A 25,009-nucleotide genomic window follows, 5' to 3' on the forward strand; every position below is an offset into this window, starting at 1 on the left:
TCACTTTACAAGAAACACAGAGGAGCCTGTGAACTTTATTTTTGCTCTCAAAGACTTGCTACTTCCCACTCAATAGACATCTCATTCTTTTCAGCTACACCAGATTGTCTTGCCTCCTCTTCCATCACTGACACCTAACATCAGTAGAAAGAAAAGGTTCCCTCTTTGGATGTAGAACTACATTAATTGGAGAAAAAGCCCAAGCTCTCGTAGCAAATAAAATGGGAGGTCCAAGCATCAAGTTCCTAACCACCTTCTGTATGCAACATCTTTCAATAAAAAAAAGTTATCTGGATTAGTAAGTCATGTCTTGTGAGCATTTAGTACTAACTGAAGGACTCCATGGTATATATAAATGCCATAAGAACACTGCCTCAAAACCAAGAGTGACAGGGAATTCAGACAGAGCTCCATCTCATCATAGCAGTTGGGATTCAGCAATATATAGCTGAAACAGGTTATTTATCAACTATTTCCTCATCTGGCAAATCAAAGACAGATAGCAGACCCAAAAAGCCAGTGATCAAGACAACAAAACCACGTATCTCAGAAAAAAATCCTCAAACTTTACTAAGTATTCTTGACTGCTGCTTTTCACCGCTCTTGTATTATTTTAATTACTTTTGATTTACAGCAAACTAAGCAAGCTCTGTAGCACCTTCTTATCCTTATTCTGATACTCCACCTATCAGCAAGGTACTATGGATAAAAATACTCCATATATTAAAATAATGCAATGGCTAAACAAGTGAAAAATATTATTTTATTAATAACACTGAGATACAATCTTTGAAAAAAAATTTAACAACCTATCCTCACTGCTTTAAAAGGAAATTAATTCCTTGTTGTGGGGTCTTAAATCTGAGAGATGTTTTAATGGAAATTATTCTAAACACTTGCAAGAATTACTTTGGAAACTCCTCTTTAGTGCTGTCCTCAAAAATCATGATCTTACATCTGGTCTTTTCAACTTCAGATATTCCAGACCCTACTTCTACTTTCTAATTTGAAATCACTTTGAAATCGCTTCATTTACTAATTAAAAGAACTTAGAATTCTTTCTGTGAAAAAAAATAAAAACTGGTAGCACGTCAGTATTATATACATCTATGGACAAGAAGTAAAGAATTCCCTAACTAATTAAGACAAACAACAAATGTTGGGAGGAATTTGGACAATATACCAGGATATGTAATATACTGATTTAACAGCAGTGATCACAAGTAACATCTCAGATTACATAATCACACATGACTCTGCTGATTTAAACCTGCTGCTCTGGTTTACAATGACTAATTGACAGCTTCCTCATTTTAGCTTACTGGTTTTAGGAAATCAGAGTTATAATCCATAACCAAGACTGCTTGACACGAAACACCATGTTGGACCCACAGATTCTGACTGTGATATATTGAGAACTCTAAAATAAGGAAAGATTTTCTGAAAAGGCATTTTCTTTAATACAGCACTTATGAAATCTTCACTTAAAGTACCAAGAAGTCAATACAACTGACACTACATTTTGAGAACACAAATATTTGCTGTCAGTGTTCATGAGTGACAGATCAAACTTACAGTCAAACCACACTAGATAATTATTACTTCTTTCTTCCCAAGAACAGGTAAAATCAGATATCACCTTTTTTTTCCCCATCCATGCTCATGAAAGGGGTACATCATCATAAAATCAGATTGCTTCTTCTAAGTGCAAGCAATTAAGCAACAAGAGAGGATGAGAATGGTATTAAGTTATGCTGCCTAAGTGCAGAGGTTAAAAATAAAAATGAAGATGACAAAGCTGCTTGAAGAGACAACCATGAGACAGAGGCAGGATGGATCATCATTCCCTACCTTCATATGTATGATGTAAAAAATAAGTTCTGAAAAAAAAAAATCAATACAATTTTAAAGCTATCTTTAAAATTTCATTTTAAATAAGTAAACAAATCAAAAGTCTTCTTTGCATAGCAAACTTGCTGTTGTATAGAACTTCAGACAATTCATACCTTTCCCTGAGCTTTCCTTTATTTACAGATTCCCAAGCTTCAACCTACACTGCAAAACAGAACAACTGGCCAGAAACCTGGGCTTGGACATGATCCTTGGCCCAGTCAGAGACTGAATAAATCCCAAAACTTAACTTAAAGCAAGCTAAGAACTGAGGCAAGCTGTATTGGCTGAATTACTTCACAGCACTTCCCCTGGCTAGAGATCACTACAGCATTGAATGTCTCTGTCCTCACCTATCTCTTACCCAAAGGTTCTGTCTAACCAAACCTTTTTTTTAGAATAATTTTAATGGAGAATATGCCATGGAAAATATACTGTACACCATGGAAACTATTGCTATAATGCAAGTTTGTGAGCAGAAAGAGAACAGAAGGAAAAAGACAACACAAGAATGAAAATTAAGATAAATGTTATCTTAGATTCACACCTCTTTTCTCCTGTCATGCAAGAGTGTTGCAAGACAGTACACAAACAGATGAAGTTGCAGAAAGGATCAAGGTTGCAGGCAATAGTTCACATTGCAGTCACAGTTTAGGGTATGTGCTCCATACAGTTGTGAAACCACAGAACACAATACTGGAGGCCCTTAAAAATCATGTCACTGAAACCCCGAGTTAATAAAATAAATCTTGTCTTCAAGGGCTGCAACAGATGACGTCTTTAAACTCACCAAGCATTCTTCCTTACAAAAAGGACAACTCCATTGTTTAGAACACCACTGATCTAGAAACTCTATGTATCTAGGTGGCTCTACACACATGCACAGACTCGCAGAACGTTAGGGGTTGGAAAGGACCTCCAAAGATCACCTAGTCCAACCCCCCTGCCAGAGCAGGATCACCCAGAGCACAATACACAGGAACACGTCCAGGTGGGTTTTAAATGTCTACAGTGAAGGAGACTCCACAGCCTCTCTGGGCAGCCTGTCCCAGTGCTCTGTCACTCTCACAGTAAAGAAGTTTTTCTGATGTTTACATGGAACCTCCTATGTTCCAGTTTGCACCCATTGCCCCTTGTTCTATCACTGGACATCACTAAGAGCCTGGCTCCATCCTCCAGACACTCACCCTTAATGTATTTGTAAACATTGATGAGGTTGCCCCTCAGTCTCCTCTTCTCCAGTTACTTAACATTACACTTTTATATGTTACTGCTTATAATAATAGGCAAAATTATATTGAGTTTACTAAGGTAGACAAAGAGCTAATTAAGAAAAAAATAAGCCTTTATTGACAATATTTTTAATTTTGCTTAAACAATTTTTCCTCTGTGTTTTTAATAAAATTATTTTGCTGAAGAGAGTATAAAGCTTGCTTTTCCTGAAGAATCTTGCAAGGAAGGTTTTACATGTTGGGAAATCTTTGGTACCTGAACAACCACAGTAAAGCACTAATAATGAGAACCAGAAAAATTACGCTTCTATGGTGAATATGAATTTGTATGTCCTATTAAAGAATAAAGTGACTAAACAGGCCAAAATATTAATTTTCACAAGTCTCTTTGTACCCCCTCCAACTATCAGCCCACTCCTCCTGCCAGCAGACAGTACAAATTGAATTCCACTGCAATCTATGCTTTTAATAGGCTAATAGACTGTTACTATTCTGGATACTGGTTTGAAGCTGTTCAGCTCCTGCCTAGAAAATTCATCTACACTGCCTCCTGCCACAAGTGGGGGAAAAAAACATAGTTAAGCAATGTGATAACTAGAGAATATACCAGTCTGTTCCAATTACTGCAACGGTTCTCCAAAATTCCCAATTTTCAAAACTGCACAAAAAATGTCCACAGCCTCTTTTTAATCCAAACATTCATTATTCAAATATCAAACCAAAATTTACAAAATAGACTACATTGTGAACTGGCTTAATTTACTTCTGAAATGCTGATACAAAAAACACTGAATAACCACAGAAATGCAAAATTTGACTCGCTTGAGAAATTGCAAATTATAGACAAAGAAATAATAAAGTACAATGAGCTGCGTACCTGGAATTCAACATTTATAATGCTAGAGGATCTGCAGAAACAGATCAAGATGCTTTGAGGATAAAAGCAAAGTTCAGATTGATTTTCTTCTTCCTTTTCACATGGATCTAGCATATTCATCTTCTGCATTTCAGAGCTTACCATAGCTTTTGGACTGTATAATTTTTTTTATTTTTTTTTTTTCTGTTCTCTTAACCAAAGTTGTGAATTCCTTATTTGCTCTGTATTAAGTCAAGTAACAGCAGGAATCATGATCCTCCACCCTTTGACCATGAAAGGAAGGAAGAGTAATTCACCTACCTGGGAAAACAGAAATGACAGCCAACTAGAATTAAATGCAACCAGACTTAATTAAGGGAGATGAGACTGGAGTTCGTTCTTTTACCATCAAGTTGAGACAAACAACTATACAAGAACCAAGTAGGGTATGTTCCTGTGAAGTTTGTCAATTACCACTTCATAATTCATAGATAAAGAAGAGAAGAACTGCTATAAGGCATCAGAGCCCTAAGTTTTTAATTCAATTTAAGAAGATGATTATTAAAGCACATTTATGGAAGAGAAAGGTGCTTTAATCGCCTAAAATCTACTGCAAACTTATGTTGTGTTTTCTTTAGTTATGCCAATACAGCACAAGCAAAATTAAGAGCACTGTACAAGGTAAAATGGTCCTTCCTGAAAAGTCCACAATTCAAATAAACAATGGTGAAAGCATGAGACAAAGCATGATAAACCCTACTAGATAATATGAAAGGGAAGCACCACCCCAAGATCATGGGGAAAGAAAATAATTTAACTAAAAGCTGAAACTAGATTTCCTGAATAACAGAAGAGGTATCCTTTCTTTGTGATAGTTGTTCTATTTCAGATTTATTAGCTAAATTGGGAGACAACAGTTCCTGGAAAGCTAACATAATAATGGGATTTAAGTGAAAAGACTCTAAATTCTTGCAGAACAATACCAAGGTAGAGATTCTCTGAAGACAGAATTTAAAGCATATATTAACTATTGGCCCTCTAGCAATATTGTACGTGTTACTGCTCCGTAGCTACTTCATGTTTAAAATTCAAATAAACAGTTAAGAAAAGTGAAGCTCAGGATAAATCTAGAGCTTCTTTAAGAAAAGAATAGGCAAGTACATAAGATGACCTTCTGTAAGAGCCTGAACATCCAAAAAGCACTAGTTATAAGATAAAAAACTCTGTAATGTAGTTTTTTCATTCACTGCAGAAGAGTTTTTCTGTGTGCATGACACACTGCACCCCACTTCAGCTGAATGTGTATCCTGTGCTGAAGTATTCTAGGTACAATAGAAAAACAAATACAGCTGTTAAGGAATTAAGTGCCATTACAATTCTATGGTGATTTTCACCAGTCATTTCTCTGCTCCCTTGGTTCACTGAAATGACCTTAAAATGAAAACCAAGGCATACTGTAAAATTATTTTCTGCAATGGTCAGAGTATTTAACCAAGCAGATACATAAGAAGTTAGTCAGCATCACATGACAATTTTTCCTCACAAGTTATTGCTGATAATTTCATTGCTCCAAACAGCAAGGGATGCACAACATTATTTCATATAAATTTATTGCTAATTATCACTTTAAAATACCTTGTTAACTAATAGTAAATTGAATTCTGCTTTTTTATAGTTTCTTAAAATATAATCAAGAATGACCACTTTTCTCCTAATACTCGAATGTCTATAATCTGCTTTAAGAGCTTTTACTAGGTTTTTTTCTTTTGCCATCTGATAGCTAAACTCAGACCTCTAGAGGCATAATCATTTAACCACAAAGTTCACAGTAAAAAGTTTCTGTACAATCATAGTCATGCTGAAAGATATGAAACAAAGCCATGTCAATACTCATGTTGCCTTTATTTACAGTTCATCTCTAGAGCCCTTTCAAACCAACACGTTGCTTTCTTGCAGGATTATAATATCATGCATTAGGCAGCAGCTGATAACATATGGAGTGATAGTGAATTTTTGCTTAATACAAATGTCAAAATGAATAAAGAAAAAAAAGGATAGGCAAGTTGGTGGAAAAAACTGTAAGGCAAGTCAATTTTTTAATTAAAAATAAACTGCATACCAGAGAATGTTAATGAGCCAGAAGTCCCCTGACATCACTTTTACACATTCTGCACTATTTTGATGCCCCTACTAAAGAAAACTGAACTGTTCTCATTCAGAGCTTGTTCAAGACACATTCTTTTTTCAATCTCATAGCAAAACTTGAAATCTGAAAGTATCTTATTCATCTGGTTACTTTACTTACTTTCAGTCACTCAGAATTATCAAACTAGAAGTAGAGAAGACAAAATTATGACAAATCAAAGTAAAAATCTGAACAATACCTTTAACTTCTTCATAAATGCTATCATCTAGGGATCCACCGCTTATGTGTCCAACATCATCATATTCCTCCTCTTCCTTCTCCTCAGGAATAGTATTAGATTCCATATCTATGAAACCACAGTTTAGAAAGTTAACATTTACTGGAATTGAATGCCAAAGTAGAAATTCATGCAAAATGAAAACAATTCATCTTTTATGAGCTGGTGTTTACAGTATTATTCTGCTTATTTTCTTAGTGTTCACAAGGAAGAGTTTTAATGCTAAATAGTATTCTTGGGAAAAAAAGCAAAAATCCTGCAAAAGGAGAAAAGCCATGTAAAGGCTAGAATATGATTGAGAAGTAGGACAAGTGGGAATACCAGCTATACAAACACGACAGATATATTAATGGGGACAGAAGTACCATCACTAAGCCATACTGGCACTAAGGGTTACTGTTCTACATGCTGGCTTACCTTGAATTACAAATTGCACTTGCTGTACCCATTCCTCTGCTTCTTTGGGAGTGGCAGCTGTAAACTATTAAATGTTTATTAATAACTACTAGCAGTAATGACAAAAACACAAGCGCAATTTCATTAGCAATAAAAAAAAGATGGACTGTAGCATTCTCGTCACTTCCTCAAGAAACCATTAGTAATTCTTTTCATGTCTTCTGGTACTTTTCTTGCAAGGATGCTTCTTATAATGTACAGCTAATTTTGACAAATTTACGTAATTGAAGGAGAGGATGATGGATTTGAAACTCTGATCAGCAGCTGGCAGCTGTGCAGAAAAAAGCTGCTTCTCTTCATCAATGTCAAAGCCAGAACTGATGAACAAAATTTGCCCTTGACAATTAGAAGACACCCATGAATTTCTTCAGACTGCTGGGTACAGTTTTCTTAAAAATGTTCTTGTCAGACTCCAACACACTACCTGACAGCTTAATTAACTGGCTTTCAACTGCAATCTCAGATATTTAAAACTTATTAAACTTACATTTCATACTGATGTCTAGCTGATAAATCTGAATTGCACAGCTGATATGTGCCTTTACTTAGATTTTCCTTGCCAAGCCATGACCACTACAATATGTACTTAACATTGATATATATTTAAACTTTTTTTTTTACTATTTAATTCATCCAAGAAATCACACATACTATACAATAGCTAACACTGAAATGACCAATAGATAAAGATGATAGATTTCCTCGCTCTTGTCCAAAAGGATAATATTTGAACACATACATATTTTAAATCAGATTTTTTTTTTCTAATATACGAATATACAATATTAGCAAGCAAGGGTTTCCTTTTTTTTTGTTAAGATGTCCGCAAAAGTTGTTTTACTGAAGTTTTAATTCAGTAGCTGGAATTGTAAAAGCTTTATCAATTTAATTTCAAGTCAACATAAAAAAAGTCCAACCTGATAAATGCGCTTATCAGGAGCGGAGATTTCAAAACAGCAATCTTTCTTTGCATCCTTCCGAAGACTATTATTCATTCTGATGGTGTAGCCCTCTAAGGCAAATTCACCTTTCTGTTGTTTGTCTGTTGGAGATAAAAAACAAAGTTAGAGCTTCATTTACAACAGTAAATGTAAGTGGCTCAGCAGGTTATCGATTATTCAGATTTTGTTCTCTATTTCATGAATTTTACCAAGCACAGGGAGGTTTTTTGCAAAATGATTGGGTGATGCTTCTGAAGATAAAGTTTTATTTTAAAGGAACACATACACAAAAGTACATTTTCCTGGAGGATGCCTAAGGAACTCCACAGGGGCATGTTTGCAGATGGTGGTCTTATTTAGTAAGAAGTGCATGTTATGACACTTGTATCTAGGGAAAGCCAAGAACTGGAACTTGCAAGACATGTTTTCTATAAATCAGTGCCTCTTTCAGGTTCAGTAAACCAATGGAAAAACCTGTCTAGCTCAGAACTTGCTGAGCTCCCTCCTAAACTAACCACTTCACTCAAAAAATAAACTTCAAACTTCTTTTAAAGCAATTGAAAAAGCTTCTCTTCACATTCTCCCACCTACTCCCAGATGTGCCTCCTTTTCCACATGGCAGAAATACAGAATGAATTTTGTTATAAATTCAGGCGTGTGTTCCAAAAGCATTTCTCTCAACACAGCAAATGTTTAATTAGCTAATAAAAGTACTGAGCCCTACCACAGTTTATTATGTAGAGCCATGTGGTTGTTTTAAAGACAATTCTACTTTTCAAAGGTTCTGGTTTATAAAAGCATCACTTAGAACAGGCTTGAGTTTAAATACACTGCATGTTGGGCAAGCAGCACCTGTACACGCCTCAGCTCTTCAGACCAAACCCTACATCTGATTTTACGTGCTCTGGCATGTTATGGTTAATATTAAAAACAAACCAAAAAAATAAAAGTAAATAAGTTTTGCAATTTCTGTAGATCACAGCACAGCATTCAAGTAAAGATAGGTATCATCAGTCACATTTTGCTCAGGCAGGCAAAGAACAAAGTGCAGTTGCAAACGAAAGAAAAATGCCATTAAGTGTGGGGGTTTTTCCACAACAGACAAAAGCATTAACTAACAGTAAGCATCGGACAACAGCAAAACTATTTTAAGTATTGCTGAACAGAACTTAGGTGCAAATTAAGCATCCATTACTTGTGTTTCTCACGAAAAGGATAAAATTTCTACAACAGATAAACCAGGAAAAACTACCATTTTCAACATAATTTTGTCATCTTTCTGGAAATGAAATAGGAAAGCAAATCTTTTTTCTACTCCCAAGAGGGCAAGAATTGGCTAACAAAGCAACATGAACATCAAAGGATATAAGGGCAGTCACCATACAAATACTCTTGTTAGTAATCTCACATGAACATAGACAAATTCTTTGTCCTTCCACCTTTTTATGAACTCTTACTCCAGGCAAGTAAATACCAACAACACAATTGTGTGAGAATATCCAGGGCACTGTTCTTTTTTCTCTTCTAGTCTCTTCCCTCACAGTAAGTTTTATTATGTCTTAATAAAGTACTAATGATACGGTGTTAATATTTTATATTTGCTCAATCCTCCACCCCTATCTCAAACAGCACACAGATGCAAAATTCATACAGTTGCACCAAGGCAGATATTAAAAATAATAACTTCAAATAGGTTAACTAGGTTTCTATTTAATGAAATTCATTTCTGCCTAGAAATTGCATTGTTCCCTCACTTGTGACCTCAGGGAGATGAGGAAGTGAAACACATTAATTTCTCACTCTCCATGCTGAAGGTTTATCAAGACCCAAGACAGAAACATGCAGACAGAATACACAAACACCAGGTTCAAAAGGTAAAAACATTTTGTCAAGATAAAAATGAGGCAAGTATTCAAATTTAGTCTCTTGGATTATTTCTGAGACTGCTTCTCTCTGACATGGATGGTCCCTTTTATGGTAATACAGTTTTACAGAGCTAATCTCAGATGATCTCTGTACTAGGACTGATTCTTTCAGAGCAATGCAGTTAAAACAGGGAGGTGCTGTGCTCTGCACTGAAAGAGGAACACTGTGCATGGTATCCATATTGCATTTGATTGTTTTATTGTTTATAATGTCTTTATCTTATCTCTCTGAACATGCCATTCCAGTGCTAATGAAAACTACCTGTATGCACCACCAAAAAAATATCCTTTCCTATTAAATTATTTCACTGACCTTTATAGCAGCAGACTAGTCATACCATAGCTACTTTTGGTTTTAATTGTATGTGCAGTAAAGTACCTCTGATTAAAGCCCAGTGTAGCATTACACACATGCTTAAAATATTGACCACGAGGCAATTTTAAGACGAGACACTTCACATCCCTGACCCAGAACCCATTAAAGCTGAGGGAAAGACTCAGTATGCATTCACACTCCCTGTGGCAGCAGGCCAGAGATAAGGCCTAGTATGTCCTGAGAAATGGCTCCACAAATACAGAATGGCAGGACACAAATCTGCAAGCACTCAGCTACATGCTCTGATGGTGCCAAGCAATAGAGACCTATAAATCCCAGTTGCTCTTGCAGAATACACCTTTCCAGGTAGCACTGGAATTGGAGACTAACCCCGTCACCTGATCCCTGTGGAGCAAACCATGCTCCATGGTAGCTGTTTGGTCAGGTACAGTAGTCAGGTGCAGACTTGAAAGCCGGGCCATGTTGTGATCATCAGACTGAACAATCACCTTGACTTCATCTCTCAGCAAAGGCCAGCAGCTAAATAGGTGTGCAGACAGACTTAGGTTTCAGTTGAAAGCTGTTATGTGAACATAGTGCTGCAGTGACTTCTGTGAAATTTCACATTCAGAGTTACATTGTTTACATCAGAAATATTTTCTGGAGACTGTAATTAGGGTAGAACTAGGGGCTTTTTATATCTTAAAAATTTTTTGAAGCTTTAAAGATTTTACTTGGAGACTTAAAATATAGGGGTTTTTTTATGATGAGAGCCTTAAAAGGAGTTTCAGGAAGCACATTTATATTATACAGATTTCACTTTCATTTTGAACCCCCAACTCAGAACTGGAGTTTTGCCTAGGCAGGAATACAACAGCATATTTAGGAGGAACTAGGGAGAGACATGGAGATGGAACAACTTCCCTGAAGAATAACATTCTAATCTTTTCTCAACATAGGGCTTTGCAATTCAACAACTGGAAACCCTTGTTTCCCAAACAATACCAAACAAAACTAGAAAAGCATAATGCTATCAGTCTTGCAAAAACAAAAACAATCGCAAAAATCATCAAGCATATGCTGTTGCACAACTTTTGCTCTTATCTCCTCCTCCTCTTTCCTTCTCCCCAAATCAGTCACACAACAGAAAAGTAAGTCTGGTTCTTTGTAGATCACTTTGCATCAGGAATTTAGAGCTGTAAAAAGATAGTGTAACAGAGTGGACATTCAGGCACTAAGTATTAAAAAAAAAAAAAGTCAAAGCTAGTACATAGATGTTTGAGAGAAATAAATATGGGGGATATATTTAAAATAGAAGAAATATAGATCTAAATGAAATGTCAGAGCTACTTTAAACATTTTTCTTACCTATAAACTTTATTCATCCTAAAAATAGTTAAGTACTGTTAACAGAAACAGGGCCAATATTATATTGGGGGGGGAAGTCTCAAGGGAAGCAGAAAAAAAGGGTTTTGAAGTAACCATGCATAAATGAGTCCATGGGAACTTTTAAAACAAAGAAGGGTAAACCTTCAATGGGGTCTTGAAATGATTGGGTTGTAAATTTGAGGCCTAAGGCAATGTGCCCATATTATTAGCACATGTAAAAAGAATTAGTGCATTCTGAAGAACAGAGAGGACTCAAATAGTAGAAAGACATTACAAAGAAAGGCATAAGGAACAAAGGCAAACAGAAAGATTTCAGAGAGTGATAAAGTATTTATAGATACTATTAGAATCTATAATTTAACTCTCTTCATCTTGAAATTAGGAACCTGTAAAAGATCTTATGGTTTACATGGCTTCATGCTAAATGTAGTTTCACATACTTTTCTATGTGCAGGATGTCTGCTTTCTAAAAATAGTACGTGTCAGTACCTCCAAAATGGTAATTCCTTTTCCAGCTTTTTGTAAGTCCTTTCCAAACGTGTGCATAGGAGTTCTTCCCTTTTAGATAGCCAATGTGAAATGCAATTTATTTTTTTCCTTTCCTTTAATCTAGTCCTCTGAAAAACTGAAATTTAAAAAATGAGGAAATGGAGGCAGTGATCGAAACACACAATGTAAGACATCAGTATGTTTAGATTCAGTTTGCCTATACTCAACAGTTATTTTTTAAATAACACAGTATTAATGGCAAGCATGCCTCTCAAGGTCTGAATTTAACATTCTCAAGTAGAAGATTTAGTACTCATTAGATAGATGTCTTTGATCACCACCATCCTGCTACAAAAAAGTCCTATTGAATACTCACAATTCCTGGAGATTTCAATTATGTTTTCTGTCAAAAGTAAAGTCTCAACTAAACTAAATAAGGACTTTTGCCTTTCCTATGTGGTTCTTCAGAGAGGGAGGACTAGAAGAAAGAATTTTATAGCTAAAAGCAAAAGGATAATTCAACAGCTTTCCATTGGGCTTGTATATCTTTTCTCACTCCAAGAAGGGGAATTTGCAGGCTTAGCATGTGGCAGTAACCTGGTTAGGTGAGTCACTAGGACAGATTTGCAAATGTAGTTCTGCCTTGGCTTCCCTCTCCCTTAGTATCTTTCCATTACCAAATTCTTCAACTAAACAAAATACAAAGTAAAATAAAACCCCTCTTTTGCACAAATACAAGTATTCCATCCATTGGCATGACCATTACTATCTTACTATTCAGAAAAATACATTTTCATGCCCATGCTAAAACCTAGAAATTAGGAACTAAAAACAATTTTTAAATTAGAAATTAAATATACTCAGACTTTTCTAAAAGCCTGTGAATTATCTGCCCCCCCAACATCATATTACTAGCACGCAAGCAGATACCATTTTCAAGTTATAAAAATGAAAATAAAATTTTAGTGCCCATTAACAGGGGAAAGAATTACCACGATATTATCAATTATTGTCTTGCTAAACCTTTAGCTGATCTCTCCAGTTTGCTGAGATAGAAGGGCATATAACATTGTGGCCTAGTGAGGAAGAAGTAATGAAGCCATTAATTCACTAGTTTATAAAGCAACAAATTAACTTTCCCTCTTCACGTGTACTTTGAGGTCTGCAAGGTTAGCCACCTAGGTGCCTGAGCACACAGGAATTGCCAGAAATCACATTTAAAAAAAGTATCTGCAAACAAGGTACCTACCTCAGGATGCAACTGCATGGAAGCAAAGATACATGAAGGACTACAAAAGATTTCTGGAAAGAAAGACTATAAAAACGAGGACCAGGCAAGCTTGTGGAAATCCAAGCCATTTCGAACTTTTGAATACACTCCTCTGCAATCTTGTGTGCAACATGCTGGCAACACATACTGCAGCATAAGCACAAATAAATATATGTGCCCTTCCTGGAATACCTATTTTGGACATAAAAGTATTAGGTCAAACCTTTAACACCTTGTTCCTCCATCTACTTCACATATTGATCAAGGAAAAAAAAAAGGCAAGTGATTTGCTTAGACCTCTCTATATTGAAGGGCTAAATCACATTGTTCCACTATCCAGTGCTGCACCAAAAATGCACCACAAAAATAGAAGAGGAAACAGGAAAACAAGACCTTGATTAGCCTCCAGGCATCAAAACTGTTAAAATGATGCTTGTAAGCTCCTAGGTGAACACATATACATAGAGTAATTTAATGTATTTTCACAGGCTTTAGCTTCCAGTATATTTTCCTGGACTAGGTCTCATTTTTCATCATTCAGGTCTAAATTAAATTATTCTGAAACTTTTCTTTACATGTGTTTGTGAGCTTTATACACTTCCATACTTCTTGCCTTCCCAATGTAAAAAGGAAGTTAGAAGAATTCAAAGTGTTTTAGAAACAACAAATCTACACAACCAAATAAAAAGACAGCTGATAGCCTCACATTTAGCATTATTACATTATATGATATATGTGCATGAAAAGCAAATCTTGGCCAACAAAATACACACTGTACCCAACAAAAAATATCCTTCACAGATAGTTCACCTATGTGTCCTGTTTCAAAAACATACACCAAGCAAAACAAGCCAAGAAAGACCTAGAAATAGCTGCTGCTTCTCTGCATTATGTCCCACAACACACAGGCACTAGCAGTCCATTACCCATTAGAAGTGACATAGGCAGCAGGTCTGAGCGAATGTGGAACCCCCCTCTCCCTTATCTCTTCAAACTGGGTTCACATTGACAAGGGGGAATTTTCCTGTTGTGTGAATTTGCCCTGGAACATGCCAGAAAAGACGGCCCAGCTGATACAAAACATCTGCAGACACTGCATAGGCTAGAGCAGACCAGCATCCTTGAGACAGAAGCCATCCAAACAGTTCAGGAGGTGGCAGCACTTCGCATTAAGCCACCCAAATGCACACTTCATCACTGCTCTGAAGCTGGTAAGAACTCACCATCGTTTTCTTTGTGGCCCAGGTTATCTGGTATAGCATCAGAGGTCACAGTAAAATAAATGTCAAGGTTTATCACTGGGCTGGCAACTAAACAAATGACAGACCCTCTATATTAACCCCCCTCCCTTCCTAGACAGAGAAAGAATAAGGGATAGAGACTTACCAGTTGGAAACAAAACTACACAGTAATGAAAAATAAAATATGTGCAAATACATACAGAAAGTAATACTGTGCTCTTACCACCCCCCAGTAACTCCCCACTAAGACTGTAGGGCAACCCTGAGAAAATCCTGGACTGGAGTCAGTGGGAGATGGGAACTGGATTCAGGAACACTGAGATTGGGATCAAAGGCAGAAGAAAAAAGTCCTCCCAGGACACTGGCCACAGATGCAGAGAGTCTGACCCTCGTGATCCTTCAGATTTACACTGAGTATGGGATGGAATATTTTATTTGGTGAATTTTGGGTCACCTGTCAGGTGATCCCACAGGAGAGTCACAAGTGTGATCCTTTTTCCTCCCTTCCATTTCTACCACATACGAAGTCTAGCAGAACCAAGCAGTGACCTTGGTTCTGCATACCATTCTCCAGCAATGCTTATCAATGTCGAGCTTTATCAGTCCTAGAAGCAGACACTGACTGAAAAACATTGTTAATTGCAGAAAGTGCAGTCACTTAGAAGAGACTTAACTGAAAAGTAAAATTACTAAAAAAAAAAATATATTGATTCTGTCCTAGCTCAAAACAGAACAAGAAGGGCCCCACTACAACAGTAGTACCCCCATACAACAAATACCACTGCTGGCCATAATTGTGGGAGTGAAAACAGTTTTGGGTTCTTCCAGTAACGAAATGCCAGATTTCCTCAAGATTGTCTCATCACACACCCCATCCTGCTGACAATGTGCAGCTAAACAGCAGCATGTATGTTCACAACCATCAGCATAACAACTCCATTTCAACAGCAAACTAGTTTGCCATGGAACTACACAGCAATCCCCAGTATCCAGTTTCAGCACAATGATGGCAACTTGCTTCTGCTCTGTAACAGGCACCTCTACGTACTCTGGCATCAAAAGGCTCAAATCAGCCTAGGAAAAAACATTCAAAGGCAAGTTCTGTTGGTCATGCCAGATCAGCAAGACAAAACAATTCCACGACGCTATGGTAGTTTTTTCTGCACTAACAGCACTACTCCCATAGAGGTAGCCAGAAAGTTATGCAGCTGATTCGTTTGCTTCCTCCGTGAGTTACTGCTGGGAATCCAGCCATGTCTATACAACTCCCAGAAGATGCTCCATGGGCTTAGTGCCTCTCTCACATCACAGGGTTAAAGTTAGGAGCCTCTCCCCCAACCGATCTGCAGGCTAGAAAAGCTGCAAGTGTATAAGCGAAAGCATCTGTCTACAGATCCATAAACAAAAGAGATTCCACAGTGTATCGTAGTGAATTCCTAACATGACAAGCCTGCCACGTGCCAGCAAACATGCTTCCACGTATCTTAACTTTCAGCATAAGTATTAGAAATTACAAAACAGCCTTGATAGTGCAACAACTGCAAAAAAAAAAAAATCCGAATACGCTAGAAAGCTTGAAGAATCGTTAGCATAAACACAGAAGAAACAAAAAGTGAAATATAAAAAGGTTTTTCCTTTTTTTGCAAAAACTAGCAGATGAAAAGCCAAAGATTAAAAACCCAGAACAATCTACAAAAAAATAGCCATATAATCTGACCAACAAAATTGCCATTTTTAAGTACTAGATAATGTGCAAATATATAAACAAACAGTGTAAGAGATTTTTCCAGAGAAACAGATTACTATTGACCAATCAGTTGTTTCACCACACCTCCTCAAAAACTGTAAATAAAGATTGTCTGGTTTATGTTTTTGAGGCTTGATCAATCAGTAAATCACAAGGAAATTCGCAAAGAAAAAAAACATTTAGCAGGTATACTAACAAAACTTTGGAAACAGAAAATGATGGGAAATTATAGCAGGATGAAAACTAGACTTATAACTATACCCTTACTTTACTTTTTTTTTTTTACAGAGAAACAGGATGAGTTTAAATGAGCCAACATATTGAAGAATGAAATAAACTTGATCAATTTAAATTAGGTTTTGAATAAAATAATACAAAATAACTAATCTCAAGTAGGGTCATGCAAACATAAGCAGAAGAAAAAAGCTTCAATGGAAAGCTTGCCCAGGAATAATTATTCTTTGGAGAAAAAAAAAAAAATCAACCTACAATTGCACTTTTAAAATTTACTGATATATTTATGTATCATCTGTTTTACTCTTCATTATCAAATACATTTGGCACACAATTTACAGGATATTTGACTGTCAATTTTTAAAATTCAAAGTGATATGCAAACATTTACACCAGATTCTTTCTAAGCTGGCCATTAAAAGTCATTTTCAGAAGCTAGCCTTAGTTTTCATGACTGGCTTTTAGTTAAATATATTACTTAATTTCTAGAGTTTTCAGAACATCAGCCATTTAGAAAGAAACATGGAACTTCACTATGCAGTTTTTAGACCAAGATTTTCATGGATACAACCATCTCTAAAGAATTCAGGTTTTAATTACTAGAAGGTGTTTTAAAATTAATATCCTATTTGGACAGAATTAATTTTCTGTCCAGTAAATTGAGTACCAGCATACTGTCAAACCTAATAGCTAGCTGTTACTGGTGCACAAAATAGCTTCACAAGTAACTTACTCTTTTTTCCTCAGTTTCCCTGCTTAAAAAAATGAGCACATCTTAGATTTTGAAGAATATTTACACATTGTTAACATTCACAGCACTCTTTAAGAACGAACTATGCTTTTAAAAGTTTTGTTGCTTTCTTAAAATTACCTTAGTTTCACAGTTTCCAACTCCACTAAAGCTTTCATATTATCCTGAATATTAAAAGATCATCTTTATAGCTTATCATCAGAATTACCTTTGTCACTTCCGTAATAATAGAAGACCGTCTTACTGATAGCACACCAACGCTTTTGCCATTCAAAGCCAAGGAAACTGTGGTCTGCAATTAATATAATTTGTGTTATATCACTTTAGGGTATTACTTAACACGTTTTATTTATTTTCAAGCGTGAGGAAAGAGGGAGAAGGAGACAGGAAAAGTGCTAAGAAAAGGCTACAAAAACTGGTTATGAAGAAATGTACGGTACTGAGATGGAAATTAGAAACAAAAATTGGTGGTTAAAAAAAAGGGAATTTAAAATCATATAAAGAGAGAAGTCATGTGTAACATTAAATATAAGGAAATAATGAACAACTTCCTAAATATTTCCTAGAGTTATTGCAGCATTAAGTGGGTATTAAAGTGACAATATAAGATTTATTGAATCAAGGTAAATATTGACTGAACCAAAGCTGAGATCAATATTTGCCCTCTTGAAGGAAAATAAATCTTGATGCTCACTGAAACATGAAGTCAACATATGGTACTTTTACATACGTTCCTAATGTTTTCTTCAAAAATATCTGAAAGTCTCTGAGTTATGGCTGAGAGTGGACTTTCACAGCATAATTTTTTTTAGTCAATAAAGAAATAGGATTTTCTTTTAATACTACAGGAGCTATGTGCTGTGCTTCTTTGGCATAATAATGCTTCAACATTTCTTCTATTCCATTTTCTTTATCACTCCTGTCTGAAGTTATCTGTGTGTTTAGCATCAAATACTGATACATACAATTCCCAGATATAAAATATGCCCTAGATTTCACAAAGAGAGGTACTTGCCTTTTCTGCGTTTCTCAAGGTACCCAGACTTCAGAACAAACTGAAGATCTTGAGCTGCAATAGGAGGAAACTGATTCCCTGAAAGAAAAATAAATTCTGTAAAGAGCTGCTTTTCAAGCAAAGTATTATAGTAGCATTAAAAAACTACGGATTTTACACTCAATATGCAGGAGCTACTGGGAAAAATTATTCTAGTAACTGCTATGCCAGATTATTTTAAAGTTTAAAATCCTGTAATTACAAATGTCAGAGCTGTTGTTGCTGCCTTCACCACTTCAGTAAGGAAAAAATATAGCTGTGTAGCAGGCCCAGTGAATCTTGGAAAGAAAAATATATAAACAAGCTACAGCAACTTAGAAAACGTTGTTATGTGCTTTGGATATAGTCTGTAAAGCAAGTTGGATAATGAAAACAGTGAGCTCTCAAATGTGCAAACAATACCAAGTGTCGCAATTCAACACAACTAAATCAAGAACGTGGTTTTCAGCTTTGCACAAAATCATCTTGGAACAACATACAAGGTGAGCATCCTCTATTATGCTGTCTACAAAAACCAGAAATCAGAGTAGGAGATCATAACGGCTGGTGCCTGTTGACAGGCCTTACCTAAATTGCACTATGACACAAAAGTACTGCCTGCAGGATCTCTAAGGTGATACTGGATAGACTGAAGACCTTGCACACAAGTCTACAAAACTGTCATTCTACGGACACTCATTTTAGATTTAGAATGTGTAGAACATGCCTGTATCTGCAAAATAGTGAGTATGTTCCACTATATTTTTTTCCTTTTTCTTAACTGCTAACTCATAGCTAGAAGCATGACTTCAGTCAACCCTGTGTTGACTTAAAATAGAAATCTAGATGTTAAAAATTACATCTTCTGTCCTGCATCCTTTCCCTCCTAAAACAACAAAATTACTATTATTTAAACAGAACTCCTAGTATTAAGAAGCATGTTAGATATGTCAAATAATGAACGTGCATATACATGTTCATACTGATTACCACAAGCAAAAACAAAACAGAACAAAAGCTATGTCTGTGCTGCTGGGTTTTTAAGTGCATGTGAGTACCACAGCAAAGTTCCTACTACTTCTTGTCATCAAATATTCATAAGAGACACTGTAGGTAGGTGGCAAGTTTACACGGCAGCATTTATTCATCAAAATATATGTAATCTCATTAAGTTCTACCAATATAAACATACAAAAAAGGGCTGATACCAGTAGACAGCCTCTGTGTTAAAAAAAACATACTTCAAGCTATGCAGAGTGGGTTAAAGATCAATTGCCTGACCTTGAACCAAGAACACTGTCTCCAGAAAGTGATGCAAACTTCCTTGATTTTTAGGTTGTCCCTTAAAATAGAATTATTTTTTTAATCAGTGTCCACAAGTGAGTTGGTTTATGGTGGTCTTACTTAAATGCAGTTGTGAGAAGTAAAATACAAGAAAAAGAGATAGGACCTTGCAGAGAATTTTATTTCTTAAAGTATGAAAATACTCAAAATGAGAATGCATTCCTTAAATAATACAACCTGGTTTTTAGACAAAAAAAATATTTTGCTGATACCATAAGGAAGTGGATAGAATTTTATATACATTGACATTTCTGCTGATTTTTTTAATTAATGTTATTTTTAGATTTTAGGACTACACTAGCTATTATTTCAGCTTCTATGGAATTCTTACTACTGTGTTAAAAGTACAAGAGTTAATGGCCCCATGTACAGGTACTTCAAAATGTTGCAGCTGTCCCCCCTCACTTGATAACATGCAAACACTGCACAATATGAAATGAGAATTTAACATAAAGACATTCACTGTCTGGTACATGGTAAGTTTAATAGTTACTTTAACAGATGATCTAATGACAATATGAGTGGGGGAGGTGGAGACTTTTAGAAATATACATAGTGTGTTGCTTTATATCGGTCATTGGGAGGCATCAGTGTGCAACACTTACAGCTTTACCTCAAACAGGGCTCATTTTAGAATAGTGCATCCCCACAGATGTGGGTGACAAAGCCTACTTAAGCAAACAAACAAAACCAGTCCACTCCTAAATTTTTTTAATTTAAAAACTTCGACAACTACTTGGATCTAATTTTATTCATTACTGTTTGTATCAGTTTGCTTTTCGATGATCATGTAATGAACAGCCCAAACAAATGGGGCACACCATCCCAAACAAGCATATATTTCAAATAACTCCTTATGTTCTTTTGCCTATAGGTGGAAGCTCATCTAAATGAACTACTTCAGAGAACTAAATGTCAAAATTTCAAATCACTGTCAGTTTTGCTGCTTTTGCCAAGACAAGTCAGGATACATTTAATTATGGCATTTTCTAAAACTACATTCATTTTGCATAGGGCACCTAAAGCTCCCGAAGAAAATAACCTGCATGGAAAAAAATGCCGTCTTCGTTCTGCAGTGTCACCAGAACAGGGGAAGTCCTCCTCCTGCCCTCAGCCTGTAAATAAGCCAGTTTGTTTTTCTCTTCCTCAAAGCAACTGAGATACTAACTCCACAAAAAAAGCAGCAGCTGGTCAGCCCCACTGCCACTCACAACCTTAAGCAGAAACAGATCACACACATATTATCATCCTCCTGTCAGAGAAGCCTGGGAACCACAAAATACAACAGAACTTTAAGTGGATAGATACAAGAGGGGGACCTGGTTGTAATATCCCAAGACACAGCTGTACTTTAAGGAAATGGAAGGGAAACAGAATCATTCTATGAAAAAGTATAAATCTGGCTATATTCCTTCTTTCATTCCCCCATACATTCAAAAGCAAGAGGAGAGGGAATAAGTAGCATGAAAAGCATAAAAAGAAACAACCACCTCATCTCAGATTCTCTTTAATGACAGGTGTTGTACATATGTGGCGGGAAGAAGGCACAAATGCAGATACGCTCTTACTGCTGTACTGCAACAAAAAATGAGGGGAAGAAAGGGAGAATGACATCTTCCCTCCAGCATCTGCTTAAAGTCAGCATAGAAGACTCCTAAACTGTGTCACCCTTCCACCTTTCTTCTGTTTTTATTTTTTACTGCTTGTTCTTTTCTGCATCTCAAACAGGATTTAGAGTGAATTGCAACCCCTAGATGTGGGAACTCCCAACTGAAAGCTTGCAATTTGCACAGCAGGTTGGGATTTGCTTTCAGTCAAAATGTTGCTTCCCTGTTTTTTGAAATAGATCAGGCTTGGCACAAATCTAATAAAAAGCATCACTAAAGCAGCACTTTGTTATAGTAAAGCAGCATTTGTTTACATTACACTAGCAGCTAAGATCAGAGACTCAATAGTTGACTACTGCATTGGACTCTGAATAAGATGGCTCCTTCTACAAAGGATCTATTTAACACAGAGAAAGACTGCCAAGAAAGAAGGCACTACTGTTTTTTTAATACAGAACTGTGAAGCAAATTCAACAACTTGCTTCAAATTGCATACACTTTTGAGTTTAGAGCTCTGAGTTCCCAAAACTTAGACTACCATGCATGGCCCAGGGCACCTTCAGGACAAAGAAAATTTTTCCTTTCTTTCATGAATGCAAGTTAAATGGCCTGAATTTCAGTTTCCTCAGTTTCACTGGAGATTGACATTTAGAGATGCAAGAAACTTGCATCCTAGGGATGCAACACAGCACGTACTGCTACTAACTTTTTTGAGTGCTTCAGTGTTTGTTGCTCAGATACTTAAGGTCAAACTGATTACCAGATCAGAGCAAAATTTTTCTCTCAAAATCATACCAGTAGAGACCACCATGTGTTCCTACCTACCTACTTACCCCTGGACAGTCTGTTTCCAGATATGTCTCAAGGATTTAGAAATAAAGATGTTTAATAGGCCCAAACTCTTTCCTGCTCTCTCCTTTGGTACACTGTAATTTCTGATGCCAGTTTACTAAAGAGTAAAGTGGTACTGTGAGTCAAGAAGTGCCCTATGGCTTGCAGCTGTGTGAGTGTAAAGGCTGAGAAAGGTATAGTAATTGCTTCTGTGTACCCTTCTAGATCTAATTTCTGCTGTATCACTGCCTTGACTGCAGTGGAAAAGCACAGAGTTGGGGATACAAAAAGAAGTCTCCTTTCCATTTCCGAGTTTCTATCTCAAAAAGATCTTGAACCTTATTCTTTTGATGTGAAAATCAGATCAATACTATCCAATATTTGGAGAGATTATTATCTTGCATCCCCAACACACCCGTATAAAATGAAGAAGGTACATCTGCTCAACATTAAAAGCTTTCCTTCTTTCTTGACCACCCACTCACAAATGAATCTCCCAGAATAATTTATCTTCTTATCCTGGTGGGAATTATTTAAATGTACCCCAAAATGGAATCTCAAAACTATGCTCTACATACATATTCCCAGACTGATGTGTACAAAGGCCATCAAAGACCAGATTAAAATATTTATGAGGATTAAACCTTCAAGTTTTAGAGAAAAGTAAATTACACACATAATACACCAGGCTCTTCCTCTTGGTTCTAGGCACTCTTGTGCCAAGTGAGCAGCTGGCAGTTATTATAACGCTATTGCTGCCAGGCTAAAAATTCCTCCAGTGAAAAGAAAGTGAAATGTTCTCACTCAAGCATAAAACCAGCTTTTCTACCAGTCATGCTTTGACTTCAGGACCAACATGAACATTATTAATGTTGGTGTATTCATGCACAGGTTCTACTGCACAAATCCAGTGCATCTTGTGGCTTCAGAAAGACTTTATTCTATAGCTTATGGCACGGCTACAATTTTTGCAACTTGGTAATCACAGGCAAAAGTCTGAATGATGTAATTTTGCACCTGACTGCAATGGTGAATTTGGCCCAGTAATTAAAAACATTTTCATCAGTGTCACTTCACATGAGAAACCATAAAATTAAATCATTATGCATGGCATTTTGATTTTTGGAGGACTCAATGGTGTGAAAATTTAATTCTGTTTATGACAAATAAAACAAAACCAGGATTTTATTATTCTGCACTGTATACCAATAGGAGTATTTTTTATTTCTTCAATGTGGGCTAAGGGATACATAAAGCAAGGAATAATTAGAGGTCAATGCATTCTAAAGAGGTGCTTAGCATGCTTATGGGAAGTTAAACAGGCGAAGTGGAGATAAGTGTAATTCAGTAACAGCTAAGTGGCTGTTTACTGCTGCCTTTCCTAGTAGACACCATAGGTTTAACTGTTATAACTGTAAAAACTACTAGCTCAAATAAGAATATATTTACTGTTCTTCAATCCCTGTAAAAGAAAGCTGCCTGAACAAAATACATTAATTTTATTATATGGAGGAAATGGAGATTGCTATTTCTTTATCTTCTTTATCTATCTTGGGGGGGAAAAAATAAATAATTTTTATATATATATATATATATATATATATATATATATATATAATCACTGTTGTTCAAAATATTTTCCCAGCTTCCTTTTTACTGAACACCCATTTATGCAAAACAAGAACCAAAAATACATCCCTGTTTGAATTATTGTTAGTAAAAACTTTGACATAGAAAACAGAGGGGAAGAATGCTGGCAATATGAAAGCATATATTGTAATCTAGTTTTAAACTGGATGTTTCTCTATAAACAAAGAGTGACTCTAACTACTGAAATAATATAATGTAAAAAGCAGAAAATTGAAGGGTTTGTCCTCAAGCTCAGGGCTTTTTATGATATCTCTCAGGCTGCAATTCTAAACTGGCGAAGATTTTCTGAAAATATTTGTGTTAAAGTTGAGCAAAGCATGACTAATGTTTCTAACAACACAAAAAGTATTTTCATCTTATTTTCATCCCTCTCATCTCCCTTCTCACACACTTCTCCCCAAAATTCATCATATCTCTATTTCATTTTTATCTGGAAATACAGCATTTATCCATTTTTAATAGCTACTACAGAGGGATTCAATTATCTTTTAATCTGTACATAGCAATACACTGGGGTAACATCTGTTGCACAAACACTGGGAATCTAGGCTAAAGAGGAGGTGCTTTACTTTCATATGGATACCTTCTCCCTAGATTTTTTAATTAAAGATTAATGTATACTGAGCTTTAAAAAACCCACTTCCTAGATTCTTCTGATTAAGGAAAAGTTATTAGTAGGAAGATCACACAAAATCTCATTTGCTTCATTAATAGTCTTGAAAAGTTTCACAACAACTACTGCAGTGTTTTGCAAATGTACTAGCTTAATAGCTCTGAATTAGTTTAACAAGCAAGGATCAAAAGATAAATGTTAAAGAAAACACATTTCATTCAGGAGAATAAACACAACTTTTTTATCTTTTGAAACATTTGTTCAAGAAAAGTTAGGATTCTGGTCTTCAAAGTGTTTGTTCCGAAGACTGCCTTGTCTATGAAGTTTTGCTCTGGAGCCATCCCCAGCATTCACCATTGTGTTTTCTAACAGTTTACAATAATTTTCACATAATAACTTGCCTTGATATACTCCCCTAAGAAGGGCCCGCAGTGTATTTTATTAAAGTATACTTAAAGAAGAGTCATCTGTTTCTAGTTTTAATTCTTTCTAATTTAGGATGTGAAGTTTGGATTACAAACACTAATACCACACCCTTAGAGGCCTAAATGCCGAGTATTTCTTCTTGACTCCTCCCTTGGAAGGAGAGCAGTATGAGCATTTCTCCTCCCTTCCTTCCTGTAAGCTCAGGAGAAGGCAGTGAGCCAGGCAGTCTAAAAACAACTGCAACATATTCTTGACAGAAATATTTAGTTCTTTTAAGCAGCATGCTTGAAATCTTTGTCATTTTCATTTAGGCAATAATCAAATAACTGTGCATCCAGATATTTT

General features: G+C 36.0%; 1 protein-coding gene across 2 annotated transcripts in view; it reads right to left on the bottom strand.

Moving 5' to 3' along the window:
• SKAP2 (src kinase associated phosphoprotein 2) overlaps positions 1–25,009 on the bottom strand; it is a 118,618-nt gene that overhangs the window by 31,675 nt on the left and 61,934 nt on the right. The window contains exons 5-9 of one of the 2 annotated variants that reach the window (XM_051609990.1): positions 18,176–18,253; positions 17,369–17,452; positions 7,775–7,899; positions 6,819–6,882; positions 6,363–6,470 (exon numbers count right to left, since the gene is read on the bottom strand). In XM_051609990.1, coding sequence (XP_051465950.1) covers positions 6,363–6,470; positions 6,819–6,882; positions 7,775–7,899; positions 17,369–17,452; positions 18,176–18,253 — 459 coding nt within the window. The remainder of the gene's footprint in view (positions 1–6,362; positions 6,471–6,818; positions 6,883–7,774; positions 7,900–17,368; positions 17,453–18,175; positions 18,254–25,009) is intronic. The other variant, XM_051609991.1, reaches the window with a different exon arrangement.

The sequence above is a fragment of the Apus apus genome, chromosome 2, assembly GCF_020740795.1.
Source record: "Apus apus isolate bApuApu2 chromosome 2, bApuApu2.pri.cur, whole genome shotgun sequence".
In the NCBI taxonomy this organism is placed as follows: domain Eukaryota; kingdom Metazoa; phylum Chordata; class Aves; order Apodiformes; family Apodidae; genus Apus; species Apus apus.